The sequence below is a fragment of the Rhincodon typus genome, chromosome 6 (genome assembly GCF_021869965.1).
Source record: "Rhincodon typus isolate 14 chromosome 6, sRhiTyp1.1, whole genome shotgun sequence".
NCBI classification, from domain to species: Eukaryota; Metazoa; Chordata; class Chondrichthyes; order Orectolobiformes; family Rhincodontidae; genus Rhincodon; species Rhincodon typus.
Genome location: NC_063337.1, coordinates 15059158 through 15080637, shown reverse-complemented (window position 1 = coordinate 15080637; position 21480 = coordinate 15059158). Strand labels below are relative to the sequence as shown.

Below are 21480 nucleotides of genomic sequence, written 5' to 3'. Positions count from 1 at the left end.
TGTTGCAGTATGGCTGAGTTAAGTCAGAGTCAAATACCTTGTCACATTCACTTTAATCAGTGAAATTCCTTCGGAAACATGATAAATAATCTCACCAAGAATGCTGCTCCCGCTCAATGACTGTGTCTGGAAATCTTTGATGTCATACACCTTTGCATCAATTACAGTCCAAAAGCCACCATCTTTATTATGGTTCTCAAGATCAGCTTTTCGAATTAGGGTAACCTCCTCATTGTTCCGTGAGCTCTGATTTGTGAAGAATGAACCTGTAAAGCCACAATTTTTTTTTTAAAGAATTAAGAAATCTCGACTATACTTTCAAATTAAATGAGAGATTTAAAATTAACTTCAGTTCAAGTTTTCTTTTTTATGTAGTAACAGTCTGTGATAAGACATGTGACCCATCTCAGCTGGAACCCAGAGCAACTTGCCTTGACCTACTTCCCACCCTTTCCTCATGGTTCAGCAGATCTTTATTCTTCTATTGTCTAGTTTGCTTTGCAACGTCATGATTGTGTGGTGAAGCTAGATTCACTCAGACAGTACTTGTTGTGTAAAAACCTTCTATCATATTATCTTTGGGTCTTTTCTGAACCACTTTAAATTGTTTCTAAGCAAAATCTGTAAATTATTTCATGCAAACTATCTGTAAATTGACATACCCATTATTCCAGGCCATGCTAAATCATCATTGTCATCCCTCTCTTTGCCAGGTGCCAGTTGGTTAAACCTGTCTAAATGTTCTAGCAATCCAGCCAGCAGAGGAATAGCTCCAGCCTCCTGCATCAGTCCAGCATTTTTAGTGAGAAGCAGGACAACACAAACTACCAGTTCAGGAAGCAGAACTCCTACAATAAAACAAAAACAGAACAGAACATTATAACCATCCAGAACTGTCCTTCGTACGTATCCAACAATTCACTCACCAAAGAAGAAATCTTGTACTTAGCAAGAAATTACTTCTGTTAAATTTAAACATGGACAGCATTTAAAGTTCATTTTTTCCTCACCAACCTCAAAGATTTTCTTACAATTAGAAATCAGAGGACAAAATTGAAAATAAAAGAGCAGAAAACAACAACAAATGTCAGATCTTGGGAACATCAGGCAATGTCTTTATTTTTGTTGAGTATAGTTATCAGAAAGTATTTTTGACTGCTCAGTCAGAATTATAAACGTGAACGAATTGACAGTTGACCATAAAAAAAGTAAACAGGTTTGTGAGCGTAAACTCAGCAGTGCAAAAAAATACTTAAGTGGAATAATCAGAGACAATGAGAACTAGTATAAAAATCTGGCATCTGAATACCTGAAAACCTGAATGGCTTAAAAAGACGTTTATTGAATACACAAGACCAAACTGAGAAATTACTGACAATCAATTCAATTAGTAGCATGGTACAAATCTCTTTGGCATGGGTTTTTATTAACTTTGCTGCTTTGTCTAATTACAAAAAATATAGTTCAAGATATAGACTTTTGCATCAATTTATTGATTTCAATTTATTGAAAAGGTGTTGAACAAAACTGCAAAAGTATGGAATAGATGATGAGAAGTTAAGTGGAATACTTGTAAGTATTTAATTTGTATTTCCATTAAATTGTAGATTGGTTAATGCAGAGGAGACCAGTGTGTCACGTCCATGTCAGCTCTCTTCAAAAGAAACTCTCGATACTCACGTTCCCTGTCCTGACAGCATAGCTCTGCACCTTCTCTCCCTTCAAGAAAGTATCCAATTCTTTTTTGAAAGCCCTGGTAAGTATTTGCCTCACCACATTCTCAGGTAGTGCTTTTCCACTTGGTGCAAAAATATTTTGTCATTCTGCTGCTGGTTCTTTTGCAAATCACCTTATTTAGATGACCATTCACCAATGGAAACACATTTGGCCAGAATTTCCATGGAGTCAGGAGTATTCCAGACATCCTTAAAACCAGCAGGATGGGGCCTAGCTACAGAAGTCCCATCCCCATTCCCAACAGTTTGCATTTTCATCAGTTGGGGAAAAACGCCAGAACTTGGAGTGTATATTAGGGAAAGCCACTCTCATCTGGACTATATGTAGATCTGACTGTCATTCCAGAAATAGCCTCAACAAGCAGTGTTCTCTCGGGCTTCATGGTGGAAACATAAATGCTTGAGAAGACTGGTAGAAGGTAGATTTGACATCCTTTCAAATACTTAATCCCCTACATCAACATTGTACTCCTAGCCTTAGGTTTAAATGTGAGGGGAAGGATTTAAAAAGGACTTGAGGGGTAACTTTTTATTTTAAACAGAGGGTGCTGCATGCATGGAACGAGCTGCCAGAGGTGGAAGGGATGGGTACAATTACAACATTTAAAACGCATTTGGATACGTATATGAATAGGAAGGGTATAGGGGGATATCGTCCAAATGCTGGCAAATGAGATTAGGACAGTTTAGGATGTCTGGTTGGCGCAGATGAGTTGTCCAAAGGATCTGTTTCCATGCTGTGAGACTCTGTGGCACTTAATCATACGTAAAGAATGCATCAATGTATCAATGTATCAAAAAGGCTTTTATCACTAAGTGTTTTTCTCATGTAGTGAAGATACATAGAGAACCTCAGTTTATTTTTCTCAGCGTATCTCCCAAGGTCTACACATGATAGCACAGTAGGTGAAAAAAAACAAAAGAACTGCTGTCCACACTGGATCTTAATATCAATCCCGGTATGTCCTAATACAAAGATGTCAAGGTGGGCCACTTTCTTTTGGAGGACTGATTGATACAACTGTATCTTTTTAGTCCATTTCACATATACATACAGACCCACAAAGGACAACAGATTTCATTGCATAAAAGACATGGCAGTGAAGAACCAGTTGAGCTTTTACAAAAAATACAACAGCTTCAATCATCACTGGCAGTGACAACTGGGACACAGTAACTGATGACTGTAACGCTGGAGCCAGACTGTCTGAAGGGGCACGAACAGAGGAAAGGAGAAACAAAACGCTCAGCTGGCAGGATAGAGGACAAAGGTCAACAAGAGAACAGAGGTCAATAAACCTTGCACCTTTTCAGCCCACTGCCTTCGTTTGCAGCAAATGCACAGAGACCAAAGTGGGGTTACTGAGCCATGCTATCATGTCACAATCCAACACTTTTCATTCAGAAGGATGCCAAGGCATTTATACTAATATCAGTGTTTTACTTCCAGATTTTTTTTTTTAAACATTGTAAGATTTGAACTCTCATTCTTTGGATTTTCGGCATAAATCACTGAATTACTGACTTGTAACATTACCTGCGCCTGGCTCAGAAGTAGGGACACTTTCACTGCACCACGTGAACATCATGTTAGTTTGTTAGATTTTTTGTTCAGAAGTTATACTACAGATACTGTAAATCAAGAAAAATGCTGGAAAATCCAACAGGTTATGGAGTAACTATACATAAAAAGACAAAACTGTAACAATTGCATTTTTCAGAAGCGTGGAGAAAAGATGCACCCAAAACGCATTTTTTCAAAAACTGCATCACTATAAACGTGTTACCTGTTAAATCTCCTTCAAGAATACAAGACACCTCTGCAAAATGCCTGTAACTGGTTGAAGCAATGGTGGTAGCCACTGGCAAAATGTCCCCTATGTGTGTACACAGGAGGGCAATATACTTTTTAAGCAATGAACCTACTCCCAAAAGCTCAGGACCTGCAAAAATATAGAATGATAGTTACTGCTTAGGCTAGTCACTGTCCAAGAATAACTACAAAAACTGGAAAAAAAAAGAAAAACACTCTTGCAAAAAGAAAGCATAAAGTTTACCAATTTCAAAAGTATTGAACAAATTTTAAATGTTTCAGAATTTAAAGTAATTTCTATCATTTGTAACTATTCAACTATGGAACAGAACTCTATAATGTTCTCCTTGATCCAACAGCAGAGTTGAGAAAACTACCATCACCTTCTTCAAACTAAATTAGACTTGAATCATTGCAGCTTTAATGCAGATCCAACACCAACTGAAAGGTAATTTTCAAAAAAGATAACGAGGTTTGCATCGCATCAGTTGCTTATTAGCTGAACTAAGAAGAAAAGTTTATTAGAAATTCACTCACTGTATCCATTGGTCTCATAACTGAAATTTACACCAGGGTAAAGTTTGCTGATTAGCAGACGCTGAAATCGCAGCAACAAATCCAAAGAAGCTGACCTCTCCTGATTGAAGTGCTCATGGTCCAAAGAAGAAGAAATATGCCGTGTGACATCTTTCAATTTAGCAATGCTCTGTGATGCAATGTTTCTTTAAAAATAAAAGATAAACAGTTGAATACTTTTTTAAAAATAGATTTTCCCCCACTTCCTTTTTACACTTTCCAGTATTGCTTTCATGTTTACTTTCTACAATGCTGACTGCTGGCTGGATGCTAGATGTCTTCTATCATCTTACCAACAGTCACCCTACACAGGGTAGGGATTCACACAAAGCATCACAGCTAAGCCCAGTCCTTAATGCACTTGATAAACCTGTGAGAAGCATTTAATATGGTTGATTACACGATCTTCCATAAAGGTCTGATTCCCATCCAAGTGGGACCTCTTTCACCTGGTTCCATTCTATCTATTTAACTATGGCCAAACACTTAGAATGGCTACACTTCCTGCTTCTGCACCACTACTACAGTGTCCCCCAAGGATTTATCCTTGAAACAGTACCGTTTCTGATCTATATGCTGTCACTCAGCAACATCTGAAAGCACAGTGGTAGGTTTCACATGAATCCAGACAGCATCCAGCTCTCTCTCATTTCGACTTCTATCAACTCCCTGCACAAGACCTGTCCATCTATCACCACTCTGCTAGCTGGCCAACATTGGCTCCAGGCCAAGTAAAATCTCAATTTAAAAATCGGCAATATATTTTCAAATTAGAAGTAAAGGAATATGATCCAAGCTCATATTTCACATTTCAGCTTATATAGCTCTCTACAAAAGTTACAGCAAGCAAAATAGGGAAATAATGAAACAGAATTTTACCAGTACCTTAATAACTGCTGTACAAGTTGAACAAGCGGTAAGCTCTGTTTCCCAGAAGACTCATATATGCCGGTATTAATGAGATCCTTATCCAGTGGTGTTCTGCTCCGATGGAGTGTTGAAGCATTCGCTTCTTGTTCATCTATCTCCTTCTCTTTTTGGGCTTCCTTCTTTGCTTCTATGTCCTAAAACAAAAAAATATTCAGAAAAACACAGGCATTGCCAATTTAATGCTCACTGTCAATCATCCACAGAAACCCATCCGCTTGAATGCATCAGCCAATTTACCACAATACCAAATATCTAAAATAAAAATATAACGTTGGAAATAGTCAGCAGGTCGGAAAGCATTTGTAGGGCAAGAAACAAAGTTAACATTTCAGGTCTGGGTTGTCAATCTGAAATGTTAACTTTGTTTCTCTCGCTTCCAACTACGCCAGACTGTTGTTTCTATTTGAATTTGCAGTAGACTTGATGTTTTCACAGAATCATACAGTACAGAAGAGGCTCTTCAGCCAATTGAATCTGCACCGAAACAAGCTAAATCTACACTCGTCCCACTTTCCAGCATTTACCCCATTGCCTGAAATATTGCAACATTTCAAGTGCTCATTCAAAATTTAAGGTTGTGAGGTTTCACATCACTAGCCTCCAGGCAGTGCATTCCAAATTCCCACTCCAACAGGATGAATTTTCTTATCTTCAAATCCCCTCTAAACCTCCTGCCTTTCACGTTAAAACTATGATGCCTTGTTATTCACACTTTCACTGGGGTGAACAGCTGCTTTCTATTCACTCTGTCCATTCTCATCAATCTTGTATCCCTTTTATATGGCGAGAAGAAAATATTTAAATATATTACATAAAAGTGTTCTCAATTCCAACCTCCCATCTGCACTTCCTTCACACAACACTCTCAATTACTCCATAGACTTCAATGAAACCCCAGCCCCCAAAACTCATCAAGGCTAACCATAACACAGTAGCTGTGTCGAGACACCTCTTGGCTGCTACGCTATCTCCAATGCAGACTGCAAAATCCTCCCACCTACCGAGCTCCCAAACAAAAAGTACATGCATGTTTCTTCACAAAATTACTCCAGGCATGCTTTGTCCAAAATTTGCGCAATGGTAGCAAGACAATTAGGACCAAAATACCATTTGCCTTCTCAATTGCTTATTGCACCTGCATGTTAACTGTGCTTTGTGTATACAGGCACCAAAATCTCTCTAAACACTCATGTTTCTCAGACTCTCACCATTTAAAAAGTATCCTGCTTTTCTGCTAAAATGAATAATATCACGTTTCTCCACACTATATGTCATCTACAACCTTCTAGCTCACTCGTTTGACTTTTCTCTATCCCTTTACAGCCTCCACACCTTCCTTTCTCACCTAACCTTCATCATTAACAGATTTTTAAGTCGAAAAAAAACCACTGTAAAAGGCTAAGGCACCAGCACTAATCCTTGCAGCACTTAGTAATAGCCTGACAGTCTGGAAAAGACCACTCCTTACTATTAAAATATTGTAAAAAATCATTTGCTACTGCAAATTTAAACAGGCTTACTTGAGAACCAGCATCATGAGGTGTAGGTGGAAGAAGAATAGAATTGAAGTAAGAGACAACATAAAGAGAGATAAGTAAACTGATTGGTGTCTAAAGAAAGCGAAGTTGAAGGAGGAAATATGGGCTCGCAACAAAAGCGATCCTAAACAAACCACTGAACTTCTTTAGATCATACATGCTGTGGAGAAAAATTAAGCAATGATTAAAAAGGTCACTCACTAATTGTACTCACAAAAAAAGAAGTTGCTGGAAAAGTTCAGCACGTATGAAGAATCTGTGAAGAAAAAAAATCAGAGTTAACGTTTTGGGTGCAGTGACACTTCCGTTCTGAGGAAGGGTCACCGGACCCCAAACGTTAACTCTGATTTTTTTTCTTCACAGATGATGCCAGACCTGCTGAGCTTTTCCAGCAATTTCTGTTTTTGTTCACTAATTCTACTGTTTGGTTGCGTTAATTCATCTTCTAATCAGTTCCACGACAAGTTTCAAATCGAACAACAAAAAATAGCTCTTGTCCTGTAAAAATGCATTAACGGATAATGACCTTGCCAGCAAGGCCAACATCCACTGTCCAGCCCAACTGGTGAACTACCTGCCGGAATACAACTGCCGGTCCAGTTCAGGGGAGCGCCTAAGAGTTAGCCACATGGCTGTGGGTATGGAGTCACATAAGCAGTACGGCAAATATCATCCCATAAAAGGGCATTCATGCACTATAGGGGTTTTCTCAATCATGGTCACCACTATTGATAACAGATTTACTTAATTGCTGGAGTTTAAATTCCACCAGATTAGGATTTGAATTCTTGCCTCCTTTAAAGAGTCAATGGGTCTACGGATTTCTAGGTAAGTAACAAAATCTCAATGCAAACATACTCCCTAAATCAGAAAATAATTGAAAACATTTCTGAATACTGAGATACACTACACGAAAAGTTCACGTTTACCTGGATTTCCGCTGTAATTGCAGCATTCAGTGCCGACTCTAAACCCCCATCTGCCATCAAACTGCTCACTAAAAGGTCAATCATAAATCGACGGCCTGGACTTACATTCATTTCATTCCCTGAAACTTAATGATCAATAAAATAAAATCAATGCTGAATGTGCACAACACGTTTACATTTTTACATCTTTGCACAGTGGACTTAGTGGTGGTTAGATACTGGTCTTTCATGCACGGAAACCAAGTTAGACTAAAAGAATAAATCTCACCAAAGTTTGGTACTAATTAGAAACATCCTCAGGTAGGGCATATGAGTGCTTATTGAATTTGGAGTTAAAGTACCAGTTAAAGTTAAATAAATGAGGGTTTCACTCTTCTCAAAGACCTACTTCTTTGGAACAGATCCGTTTCCCCTTTCCATGACCAACACAAATCAAGAAAAAAATTCCCAGCCTTACCTGCATTAGGTAGCAAAGCCGAAAGGGCTCTGGCTCTTTCCTCTGCTGTGGGGAGTAACACAGACCATCCGCTTTGCAACACAGCCTGTGCTGATGATTGAACCGTATTGAGAACTCCAGCATTGCTGGCAAGAGTCACCACAGTTTGCTTCAAGCTATTCAATAGAACACTTCCTATGCCTAAACCAAGACATTCTGGGTCAACTTGATGGCTAATGGCAGCATGAAGCTAGAATAGAAAAGAGAAATAACATATTTGGACTTGTTCATACAAATTGAAATTACTGAAGAGAAAGACATGTTGATATAGGGTTATGTATTGCACTAACCAGGACAAATGCATGAATACCAAATTTCAAAGCTTCATGACAATACAACAGGAGAAAACGGTGCTGATTGATTGGAAAGCAGCATCTGTTCAATGACTATATCAGTGGTATTTGCTATTGAAACAATACTGCTATCAACTCTAAAAGATGCTCTGCTGACAATACAATTAAGGAAATGTCCGAATGTACATGTATGAATTTCATTGCCAGTGCTATATCGGCTAAATTAGCTGTCAACCACATGGGTGAATGAATCAAACAACATGTTTCTTCAGTTCTTTGTTATCGGCAGAGGACAAACACTCAACCAGCTCACACTTGCAAAACATGAAACTAAACATCTGTCATCTGATGTGATTCTGTGATTAAGCAGCACTGCTGAACAATCTTTAGTGCACTAATAGCTACACTGACAGCCATTTTAAAGATAAGTAGTTGAGCTCAAAACACGGCTCATTTACCCTTGAAAGAGGTGATACACAGGGACCCATTGTCTACAAACAAAGCAATATGTTCAAGCCTGAACCATTTTTTTTTAAATTAGCCAGCAGCTTAATCTAAGATCAACAAAAAAAAGGAAAATAAGCTTAAAATGTGAAAACAAAGCCAAGTGCTGCAAATAAAAACAGAAAACATTCAAGGAAGAAGCACAGAGTCTTCAGACCATTCTGATGGGGATATTTGTGTGGAGGAATTGCATATCAACAGTAAACAGGCAGCAGTTAGGGCCAGATAAACTGGAATTGTTGCAGTGACAGAAGGAGTCAAAAGATTCACAAATGTGGATGGGAAGAATCTGGTCAAGAGCAAAACATATTGTCAAGTATTACGAAATAAGCTCAGTGGGACAGGAAAAGGCTGATTCAATGGGTACATCAGGACAGTTTTGTTTGGATTTTGGGAAGAATGTAGAACATGGCTGTATGCAGTTGGGGAGGCCTATAACATGGAAAACTGAAGAGAGGGAAGATCTTCACAGATGAATTCATTGTCAGCCCTCAAAATAAATGATTTAATGCTCTGCAGTGTGATCATAGACCAGGGGAGTTTCTGAGAACTGGCACCGAGCCTTGACAAGAAGGAGGCTGGGATGCCAGATAACAACAGCACCACCCTTCTTGGCAGTTTTGATTTTAAAAAGTCAGGGTTTGACCTAAGACAGCAGAGTACAGAAAGTTCAGAGAGAGACGGATCAAACTGGTTGATGGAACCGGAAAAATCCAGGCAGCTAATGTTACGCCAACAGTTTCCAAAATAAATAAATCAGAGGAAGGAGTCCAAATAGACAGGAAGAGTCGGAGATGGATGAAAGTGTCCATTGACCAGAAGAGGGCTCCTGCCTCTACACATCCATCTCCGAACGGGTCAGTCTGAGACCTCTGCCTGTCTTCCACAAACTTAGGCTCAAATAGTCCACATCCACCACCACCACCCTCCTCCACCTAGCTGAGCTTGTGTTCTCATTTACCATTCGTCTTTTATCTCATTTTCCAAAGTCAGAGGTGTTGGCTTGAGTATCCACGTGGGCCTGAGATATGCTCACCTTTGGAGAGGTATGTGGAACATTCTTTGAGTCAGTCCTACTCAAGACCCTCCCAGAACTTTCGCCAGTACATTCATGACCATGGCAGTGCCACTACTTGCTCTCATCTGGAACTGGACAGTTGCATGAATCCTTATTTCCAATTTTCATCCTTCTCTCACTTCACCTGGTGCAACTCTGACTCTTCCCTTTTCTTATAGAGCCATAGAGTTAGACAGCACAGAAAGAGACCTTTCAGTCCAACTCATCCATACCCTCCAGATATCCTAAACTGATCCAGTCCACTTGTTGGCATTTGGCCCGAATCTCTCTGAACGCTTCCTATTCATGTCCCCATCCTCAATTTCTGTTTCCATTTCTAAGAATAAGCTGTCTACTAAGATTTGTCTACCTACCAATTCCCACTTCTACCTATCCTCACACCCTGCTTCCTGTAAAGATGCCATTCCATTCTCCCAATTTCTCATATCTAATCCAACAATGTTAACTTTCACAATAGCGCTTCTGACTTTCTCTCTCCTCAAGAGAGTCTAACCCATTTCCTGCACTTCTACCCTCAGCCTTTCTTGATGTTGCCAGACCTGACTTTGTCCAGCACTTTATTAAAATCAGAAATCTTATCCTGAAATTCTTTGTCAGTTACTGGGAAACTCATCCAATTTTAAAACAAAAGTTTTTTGCCTCCAAGTGGATTGTAACAGAATCAAAAAAAAAAAATCACATTTTGTGATTGAATTCAACTAGCCTTTTTTTTAAAAGTAGGATAACCTTAGTCTGAATGTGCTACCTTTATCATTAATAAAATGTTAAACTGGCGAACTGAAGCACACAGCTCTTAATTTATGTACAGGCATCTCATTACCTGAAGTCTCAGTAGGTTGAGTGTTGCAACGGCCATACATTCTTTTTCCTGAGGTGGAGGCCAGTCTGAAGTGCCATCCATTCCTTCACATACTTGCCGCAACAGCAAATCCAGTTGCTCAAATGTCATCTGGCAAACATCCACAACAAAGGGTACACGAAGGCCAATTGACCATTCTGAACACGAAGACCAAGCAAAGCTCTAAAGTAACAGAAAATAATTTTATACTCGAAGCCAAATTGCACTTCTGTAATGCGGTCAGTTTTAGTTTATGTGTCATTAATTATTGCAATTCAAAACCTAAATAACCCTTGGCTATCTTACAGAGTCCAAATGAACTTCATAACCAGGAAGGTACCAGGTTTCATTACCAATAAAACAAGAGCCACAAATAGGGACAAGATCTATCAGCTGGAGAGTATCAAAACATATGATGATATGCATATCAGCCAAGGACATAACAGGCTCAGGCATGATGCTCTCAATAGGCAAGTAATGTTCTGACATTCATCAAGAAATCATGACATAAAAATGATGATCACTCAGTCAAAATCCAAGAAATGCAACCCATCTCTCATGTAACTCAACAAAGCTCAAAACCTTAAACAGAAAACAACCAGCAAAAGGCGGCAAAAACTTACTTCAATGATTTTTACCGCATTTCGAAGAACAATTTTAACAAAATATCCTCATCATAAAGAGACATAAAAATCCCATTAAAACCAAGTCAAAAAAATGCAGGGTTTTGTTTTAACAGAAGCATCAGAATCTTCAGAAAAGGGTCCCGACCCAAAACGTCAACTTTCCTATTCCTCTGATGCTGCTTGGCCTGCTGTGTTCCTCCAGCATCTGCAGTTCTTACTAACTCAATTTCAAACTTGACAGGCTTGAGATTGCCATTTCCTATCATAGGTCACAGGCTTGAGTTTATTTTGAAAAAAAAAGAGAGCATGAATGGACTAGGTTTAACTACACGAGGCACAGGTTGCATTGCAAGTATGGAAATAACCATGAAAAATTGCTTAAAGATTTCAGAAAGAAACAGATAGATAGATAAATAGATAAATAAATAAGGTGTGGCCAAATTGGATATTTTGTTTTTTGGGAATGAAATACACAATGGTCATCTACTTTTCCAATTCTCTCAAGATGCGTAATCTGCAACTGTATTAAGTACATTCAAGAAGAATCAGGGAAAAAAACTGTTCTAATTCATTTCCTGAAAATATCCCCACCATGACCACGACTAAGGAAACCATAACGATATACTGCATCCAGACATAATTCTATTAAGTTTACTGATGGATCTTTTTACTCTCAGTTCAAGTAAATATGGCACTAAAATGTCATGCTTTCACCACTACAGAAATCCAACTGTAATTAAGAAACAGGATGTAATTGTAGAACATATTACCCAAGGACACAGAGACAGATATACACTTGAAATACAAATATCTTTTTACCTGAGCAGCCCCACAAGCAATGCCAACAATGTGCTTAGTATCAAGGCCTGGCAGTGCAGCTGGCTCTGGTTTTGTTATCCTCAGAGTATCAAAATGTTGACACTGATCATTGCTGCCCCAACTATGAACTTCACCATCTTCGGTCAGTACCATGCAGTGTGTAGATCCAACAGCAACATCAATTACTTTTTTACCTGTAATTAAACAAAATAATCCAAAAAATAAATACTTTTTGCATCTGAACAAGACCTACATCAAATATGTAAATGTAAGTGTGTGTACATGAATATATGCACATCCAAATGGAGTTGTAATGATAATAAATATATAATAATAAATATACAGATTAAACACCCTAAAGCCCCGTTCAACTTTCGTTTAGTGTCTAATAAGTCTCCAAAACATATTAGGAAAGGCACAAAAATGAATTTATGTTAAAAACTGCCTCTCTTCTTGCAAGTCAGGAATGTACATTTTCGTATATATAATTCAAATAGAAATGTGTCAATCATAAACTGGCGTCTGACTAAATGTTAAGATTTTTTTTTGGATAGGCTCTGTACCCAGCTGCAACTGGATCACAAACTCAGACAAGGCCAGATGTTTCGCTTCTCTCTTGCAATACCGTTCAAGACGAAAACTAAGCAGATACTATTGTTAAACAAGTGTTCCAGATTGAACCAACTCAATGTTTACAGTATAGGCAAAAAATCTATACCAGAAGAATTTTACAAACATTGTTGCCATCATTGAGAAAATAAATCTGAGGTTTGCACATACTTATTACATCTAGACAATTTTGCTTTGCCTGAGTAAGGTCTAAAGTTAACGGCATGGAGGCCCAAAACCTAACGAGTTAAAAAGGATCCAGTATCTGTAAAAAACGGGAAGCACTGTATGCTATGTGTGGTGACTCTAACTTACATAATTCCCACACTGCAAGAATCAGTGAAACATTTAGTTGCAACAACGTTATAGAAAATAGACTGAAAAAGGAAATCACTATATCCCAAAGCACTTCCTGGCCAATTAAATACTTTTAAAATAGTTATTGATTACGTAAGCAACTATGGTTGCCAAATTGCACGCTGCAATGCCTCCTACACATGAGTAAAACAAAAGACTGGATATTTACTTAATATCGGTTGAGGGCAGCATGTTGACTAGACCATAGGACAATGTCCATGTTCTTTGAACGGTGCCATAGGATCATTTACATTCAATTGAGGGGGAAGATTTGGATTTAAGATAATCTTCTGAACATCCTTGGCTTTCCCCTCCCTTCACCCCAGATATGTGAATCATGAACTAAAACTAAACTCAGCAAACTCAATGTAATGTTGCAAAATGGACAATTGTTTTCTAGATTCAACAATTTCCATGAAACTCAAACATAGAAAATAGCAGAAGTAGGCCATTTGGCCCTTCGAGCCAGTTTGCATCTCACACCATCACAGTTTCCTTGATTCAGATTCAGGATCCTCGTCTCAGAAGCTACTAAGTCACTCATCATCTTACATGAAGAATTATATGCCATTTTAGTCACTCTTCTCCAAGGGGCCTCCCACAGCTAGATTGTCAATTATTCCTTATGAACAATTGCTTGCAATGTTTCTGGGATTCTGCTGACTTATAACCAGCAATTTTCAAAACTGAATATTTAGACCCTGCCAAATCACAGATCAGTGGGAGTTCACTGAAACAACAGGTTCTTTAATTAGTGATAAAACAGCCTGATATGTTTCCCTCATCCAATGCACTCAAATTCCGATGGGAACAACTGAACAGCAATCAGATAACACAATACAGATCATGGTGTGAACCTGGATTCTTCATGTTCAATTACTCAACAATTTGACCACTTTCACTGTCAGGAACACAAAATTTATTTTCAAATATTGAGAAGGTTCGGAGAAACAACAGCAACTTGTATTTAAGGGCATCAACCATCCATGATACTTCATGAGTGTGTTATTAAACAAACTAACATGAAAGGAAATGAAAGACCAAGTGTCAAATAACTTACTGGAGTGTTTAAAGAGGAGGGGGAGAAAGAGAGAGCTTGAGATGCAAAACTCCAGAGAGTAGGGCCCTGACAGCTTAGGTTTCTAATACTGAAACTTTTAAAAAGGGATCACGCAAGGACGTTAAATTGGAGGAGTACAGAGTATGAATTAGGAGTAGGAAGAGCCCATTTGGCCCCTTAAACCTGCCCTCCAATTCAACAGATCAAAGAAGTAGGGACTGTTCTCACCGGAGAGAATAAGGCCAGGAGACCCATTTGAGGTTTTCAAATTTGTGAGCGAGCTGGAGAAAGTAGATAGGATGAAACTGTTTTCACTTGTAAAAGAAGAAAGAGTGTGCATGGATTTAAAATGATGCAGAAACAAAAAACTTCCTTGTTGAGGAGAGAAAAGCTTGTTCACATAAAATTATTAGGGTATGGTATTCACTGCCTGGAAGTGTAATTGAAGCAAATTTGTTTCAGGCATTCAAGAGAGCATTAGATGTTATTTTGGATAGATTTGGTATGCAGGGATATGGGAAAAAGGCAGGAGATTGGCATTAAATTAAACAGCTAGACTGGATACGAGAAATGGTGTAGGCATAATGGATTGAATGGTCTCCTTTGGCACTATAATAATTCTGTGATTCAATAAGGTCATATTGATCCAATTGCAGCCTCAGCTCCACACTCCTATCTATCCCAATATCATTCAATGCCCTTGGTAGCCAAGAAGTTGTCTCCTTCAGCCTTGAAAATATTAATTGACTCTGCCTCCACCACTCTTTGGCTAAGACTCGCGACCATCTAAGGGAAAACGTTTTACCTAATCTCCATCTTAAATGGAAGACCGCTTTACTTTGAACTATGTCCCTTAGTTCTAGTCTTGCATATACCCTAAAAGGGAAACTTTCTTTCAAAATCTACCCCATCAAGTCCCTCAGGACCTTCTATAGTTCAATAAGATCATCTTTCATTCTACCGAACTCCAATGGGTGCAGGCCCAGCCTTTCTTCATCAGAAGAGACTCAGTCCAGAAATCAGTCAAGTTAATCTTCTGAACTACTTCTAATGCAATTACGCCCTTTCTCAAATATGGAAACCAAAACTGTATGCAGTACTCTAGACATGGTCTCATCAATACTCTATACAGTTGTCGGAAACCTATATTTTTACATTCCATTCCCCTTGCAATAAATAATAATATACATTTTGCTATATGGCACAGTGGCTAGCAGTGCTGCCTCAGTGTCAAGAACCCAGGTTCAATTCCAGCCTCAGGCGACTGTCTGTGTGCAGTATGCGTGGGTTTCCTCACACAGTCCAAAGATGTGCAGTTGAGTTAGATTGACCATGCTTAATTGCCACGCATCATCCAGTGATGTGCAGTTTAGGTGGATTAGCCACAGTAAATGTAGCGTTGTGGGGATAGGGTGGGGGGAGCTGGGTCTGGGTGGGATGTTCTTCAGAGGATCGCACAAACTTGATGGACCAAATGGCCTCTTTCCACGTGGTAGGGATTTTATGATTTTATGATTTACCTAACTCATTTTATGATTTACCTGATTCAGGTCCAAAGACACCAGGTTTCTTTATTGCAGAGAGTTCTGCAATTTCTCCCCATTTAAATAATATGCTTGGAAAGTTGCGAGGCTGACAGTTACTGAAATATAGAAAGGGGAGGTCATGGAGGGAGCTGAATAAGGAAATGTGTTCAAATAAAAAATATCATCGAGGAGTTGACAAAGCAGGAGCTAATGTAGGTCAGTGATCACAGGGGCGAAGCGTGATTGAGACTTCTTTTGAGTTAGGATACAGGCAACAGGAGGACGATGGTGGGGGATCAGTGAGCAAACCACTGGAATAGTCACATTTAGAGACAGCAAAGTCCTGAATGAGAAATTCAATTTAGCAGTAGATAAGCTGAGGCTAAATAGTACTAACCCTGAAGACACTCCAACAATTTCGGATATCGCACATGCTCTTCAGTTCCGTGTCCAAGTCTTTGGGTATCACCCTTTCCCCACGTGTAAATCTGTCCGTCTTTTGTAATTGCAACTGAAAACTGGCTGCCACAGCGCACTTTTATAATGTCAAGGTCTTGGAGCTTTTCAATCAATTTAGGGGTTTTACAGCCATCACTGCCACCTCTGCCCAATTTTCCATAGTCACCATCCCCCCACGACCATACCTGACCTGTACAGAAATTAAAAAGGACACATTAAACTCAAGAAATCTTGGAGAAGCATCTTGAAATACAGATCATACAATATTCACACACAAAATAATTCCAAAGATTTTCTTACTGTACAGGAATACCAGAGTTGAAAATGTGTACATAACAGCTAAGGAGATACACCAGTATCAAATGTTTCCTTATCTTAAGTGCTGTAGCTTCTTGTAGGCCAAAACTACTGATATGAACGGAAAGATTTAATTGCACAGTAACAGATCATATTAAAAAGTCTCCTTCCATACAACTAACTAAGGTTTAAAAGAAAATTAATTTGCACACTTCCTCAAAATTGCTGCAAATGATATTGTCTAATGCACAAGCACAAATAGTAACTTGCAACACGAGATGTCACCCTAAATAGTCATCGACTTTTTTTTTTGTAGATTCAATCATGGGATTACGGGGTTGCTGGAAAGGCCTGCACTTATTGATCATTCCTTGAGAATTACCCTTGAAAAAAGATCGTGATTACTGGACCACTTCAGAGAAGGTCAAGAGTCAAGCACATGTTGGAAGGCTGAAGTCACATATCAACCAGACCAGGTAAGGATGGCAAAATTTCCTTCCCCAAAAAGATCATAAGTCAGTCAGACATTATACCAGCTTTTTATTCCAGAGTTATTTAATTAATTGAATTCAAATTCCCCAATTGCCAACAAAAATCATATCTGGAATACACTATTAGCAAAGGTCTCTAGATTCCTAGTACAACAACAGATCCACTGTGCCAGTCATACTGACTGCTGCAGTAGAAATATCCATATCATCACTACGCTGTGTTCCCATATTCTCACTGCACCATGTATTTCTGAAGCTAAGAATCCCTTGCATTTTCTTTTCCTTTTCAACTGTTTGTCATCTTGCATTTCACACGTTTGACTAAGACGGCAGACTTTTTTTTAAATTCACTCACAGGGTGGGTGTCTCCAGCTAAGCCAGCATTTATTGCCCATTCCTAATTGTTAAAGGTCAACCACGTTACTGTGGTCTGGAGTCACATGTAGGCTAGACCAGCTAAGGATGACAGATCTCCTTACCTAAATGGTATTAAATGAAACAGATGGGTTTTTACGACAATCAACAACGGCTTCATGGTTATTATTAGACTTTTATTTCCAGATTTCTTATCAAATTCAAATTCCACCATCTGCCATGGCGCAATTTGAACCTGGGTCCCCAGAACATTAGCTGAATTTCTGGATTAATAGTCCAGAGATAATACCAATAGGCCATTGCCTCCCCTAATATTACCACATAATAGAACAATCACAATTACTTCCTTCAATAAGCCCTACATAAACATGTTTACGATTAAAACATTCCCCCTCTTCATTTGTAGAGATTGAACTTGAGGCATCAAATATCAACAACCTAAGGAAAGCCAGTCAGCCTATTATTTCTTAAACAGAAATCAATGATTTAACCACAGCATCCAAGCTTCCTATCAACAATTCCAGTCTTTTGGCCTACACTACTAAATAGGAGAGCATTCCAACTAGCAATCACTCTTTCCATAGAAATTCATGATTTCAGTTTTGAATTTGCGTTTTGGCATATTTATCTCCTGTCTCTGTAACCTAAGTAGTACAGTTTTTCTTCAATTTAAAACAGTGCTACGAATTAATCTTTATTATCTACCATTCTCAGCCACTGCTAGAGTCTGGGCATCCCCACTGCCACATGCAACATCAATAATTTTCAATCCTTTCAATCCAGTCACCAGTATGGGTGTGGTCTGATCTTCACTGGACCCTAGAAAGACAAGAGATTATCAAGTGTAAGGCTTAAAAGTGGAACACATTTTCTTTTCACCAGTAATAGCAGAACTAAGAAGAAATGAAAGTCTGGTTCAAAAAACCTTTCAAAAAAAAAAAAAGGTGGCTATTTTCTGTTCACCAAATGCAGTAAAAACTAAAACAATCACAAAATGTTAATATACAGTATCATTCCAATCCTGTCACAGCTAATGCAATCTTTAATGGATTCTATTTAAACAATTAAGCACAAAGAACAAACACTAGTACAACTAGTTTATTCATCACTTATCCAGACTTTGATGAAACTCTAAATATAAAGAGCTAAGATTTCCAAGAGATATTTCTTTCAGCAAAATCAAACATTCGCAATTAGTATTTACAAAGATGTTGCCAACAGTCAACAGGAAGCCTTTTCCAAGTTTCATCTCAGATGTGTGAAGCTGTAGGGATTTACAGAAATCAGTTATGACAGACAGATTCAATTGAAATGCCTCCTCAGCTCAGGTAAAGGTAAATCATGAGAAGAAAAATGTTCATGAATATTTACCACTTTGTCAACTAAAGAGAATTTATCTCAAGTTATTCAACAGTGGAGAACATTAGAGACTTCAAAACATTCAAAAATTTCTGATTCGGATAATTCCAGCACAAAGCAAATGGTACTTTGCAAACCAAACAGCTGTCTTCTGCAATATCCACAATCTAAAAGATGAAATATGCTTCACATCTGTTACAGTTAGGGTAGATAAACTGCACCAATACCGTGTCCAAGTCGGCCATAGTTTCCTCTTCCCCATGTATACAATTCCCCGTCTGAGGTTATGGCTGCACTGTAGGTGCTTCCACAGGCGACATGAACAACATGCTTTCCCACTTGCTTTCCTGACAAAGCAGCAATCATCTTTGGTTCTTCAAGAGAACTGTTGAAAGCAGACACAAAAAACAAAATTTATTCTTTTCAACCATCTGCCAAAGTTATTTAACAATTATAGGTATCTATCTACTGTCACAGTTAGAAAAGACAAGGTTTGTTTGTATCACAAATTATCAGTGCAAACCAAATCAACATGCAGTGAAAATTTTAAGGCATTTGCAAATTTTAAAACATCTTGCATGAGGTTACATTCTAGGGCACAAAAAATATTTAAAACTAATGTCAGCTCCAGATCAAAGCTAATTTTAGTTTTGTTCTAACATACTTTTATACTAACTGGTATTCTAATCCATTATCTATCTAGTCACCGAGCAAAACTAGATTTGAAATCTGGCTATATAGATAAGAGTGCCTGCACTGGAAGTGAACAACTTTTAAGAATACATGGAGCTATGCAGTATACAGAGCACGTAATATTTAATTCTGATAATATATAGAGAAAGTTAAGTAAAGTTACCAGAAGCTGGTATTAGATCAAAGTGGAGAAGAGACACACTCCACGTCACTCAAGTTGACAACAAACATCAAATTACCATTGAGAAATTTACAAACAGAATATCAGCTCCTCTATCAGGCCAGGAAGCGGCACACAAGACAAAGGAGCTCCTGCGAAAGGGCACGTTTAATGAAATATTAAAAACATGTAAAATTTACATGCCTAGCTGGTAACACACAATGGGTTTACTTGGTTTTCACGCAATCCTAAGGTTTAAAAAGTTGACATAGTCTGGGGTGAAATGGGATAGGTATTTCCCTTTCACATGCCTAAATTTTTCCAGTCTTGGTTAAATTTCTGGTAGAGGTAAAGTCACTATTCTTTCATTAGAGAGACACAATTTGTGAGGATTTAACCTGATCATCACCACGCTCCAGGTGAGCGGTGAGGTCAAGAAGACAGGACCTTCATGATAACTCAGTCCAGCCAGTTAAATTTACAAAAACACACCTTGTTGGGCAATAATTGGCACCAAGTTGTTCATCTCAAATAAAAGTGGACATAGGCTAACAGTATTGGCATACAAAGAAAATGCATTCCACCAAGACGGTGATTGCTCTGGAATGTTAGTAAGTAAAAGCGGTTACACTTTGCATCTTCTGCTGTAGTGAGGATACATTGGCACTATGTTCACAAACTGATTAAGAGTAATGAGTTAGCAGCGTTTTGTTTCCATGTACATCATTCATTTCAGTGAGCACAAAAATTCACAGTAAAAAGTCCTGTGTACAGTAGTGGTTGTCTTGCTATAGGAAGATTATTAAATTGAAGGGGATTCAGAAAAGATTTACCAGGATGTCACCAGCATTGGAGGGTTTGATTTACGAGGATAGGCTGGGACTTTTTCCACTGGAGCATAGGAGGTTGACAGGTGACCATAGAGAGGTTTATAAAATCATAAGGAGCAGAGATAGGGTGAATAGTAAATGTCTTTTCCCTGGGGTAGCGGAGTCAAAATTAGGTGGCATTTTTTAAGGTAAGAGAAAGCTGTAAAAGGGACCTGAGGGGCAACCTTTTCACACAGAGGGTGGTTCATATGTGGAATGAACTGCCAGAGGAAGTGGTAGATACAGGTACAGTTACAACATTTAAAAGACATTTGGAAAGATACATGAACAGGAAAGGTTTAGAGGGATATGGGCCAAACGCAGACAAATGGGGCTAGTTTAATTTGGGGAAACTTGGTTGGCAACGACAAGTTGATCTGAAGGGTCTGTTTCCGTGCTCAACGACTGTAAGTATCATCAAACTTAATCATTTGAAGTCTTTATGGACTTTTTTAAACAACATTAATTCAGTTATGCACTACCAATGTATCATTTTTTTTTCAATTCCAATACATACACAGTATCTCCATGGCCAAGTCTTCCACCATCACCACATCCCCAAGAGAACACCTCCCCAGCTGCTGACAAGGACAGAAAATGTTGACCATCTGGATGCGATGCAACTTTTACAATGTTCCTTGAGGCAAGCCCCTGAACCAACTGTGGTGCCTTTTGTTTAAAAAAAGCAAGAAATTAGGACCACATCAGCAACTCTAAACATGATTCTTAAAAATCTAATCATGAAGTAAGCATGCCAGCATAATTTTCAATAGTAAAACAGACCCAAACATTACAAAGACAACAATGGAAGCATACAACCAATGCAAAACAAAATCGGGAAGAAACATTGTTTTATTAAGAATGGCATTAAAAACCATTCCAAGCGTAAAGGAGAAGAAAAGTTAGAGAATTACATCTGTTTTCTGAAGAGGACATTAAGAGGGATTGAAATCACACTGCGAACATACAAGTTGCAATTAAATTATATCGTTAATGTTAGCCAAAATTTTACTTTAAAGGCAGGCAAAGCCAGCTGCAAACTTGCCAAC

General features: G+C 38.5%; 1 protein-coding gene across 1 annotated transcript in view; it reads right to left on the bottom strand.

The window, feature by feature from the left end:
* herc2 (HECT and RLD domain containing E3 ubiquitin protein ligase 2) overlaps positions 1-21480 on the bottom strand; it is a 231921-nt gene that overhangs the window by 160861 nt on the left and 49580 nt on the right. Inside the window, exons 11-23 of the mRNA XM_048597893.1 lie at positions 20949-21100; positions 18937-19094; positions 18056-18169; positions 16126-16377; positions 12177-12370; positions 10714-10914; positions 7980-8208; positions 7523-7647; positions 5011-5189; positions 4087-4271; positions 3524-3679; positions 663-848; positions 96-266 (exon numbers count right to left, since the gene is read on the bottom strand). Coding sequence (XP_048453850.1) covers positions 96-266; positions 663-848; positions 3524-3679; positions 4087-4271; positions 5011-5189; positions 7523-7647; positions 7980-8208; positions 10714-10914; positions 12177-12370; positions 16126-16377; positions 18056-18169; positions 18937-19094; positions 20949-21100 — 2302 coding nt within the window. The remainder of the gene's footprint in view (positions 1-95; positions 267-662; positions 849-3523; positions 3680-4086; positions 4272-5010; positions 5190-7522; positions 7648-7979; positions 8209-10713; positions 10915-12176; positions 12371-16125; positions 16378-18055; positions 18170-18936; positions 19095-20948; positions 21101-21480) is intronic.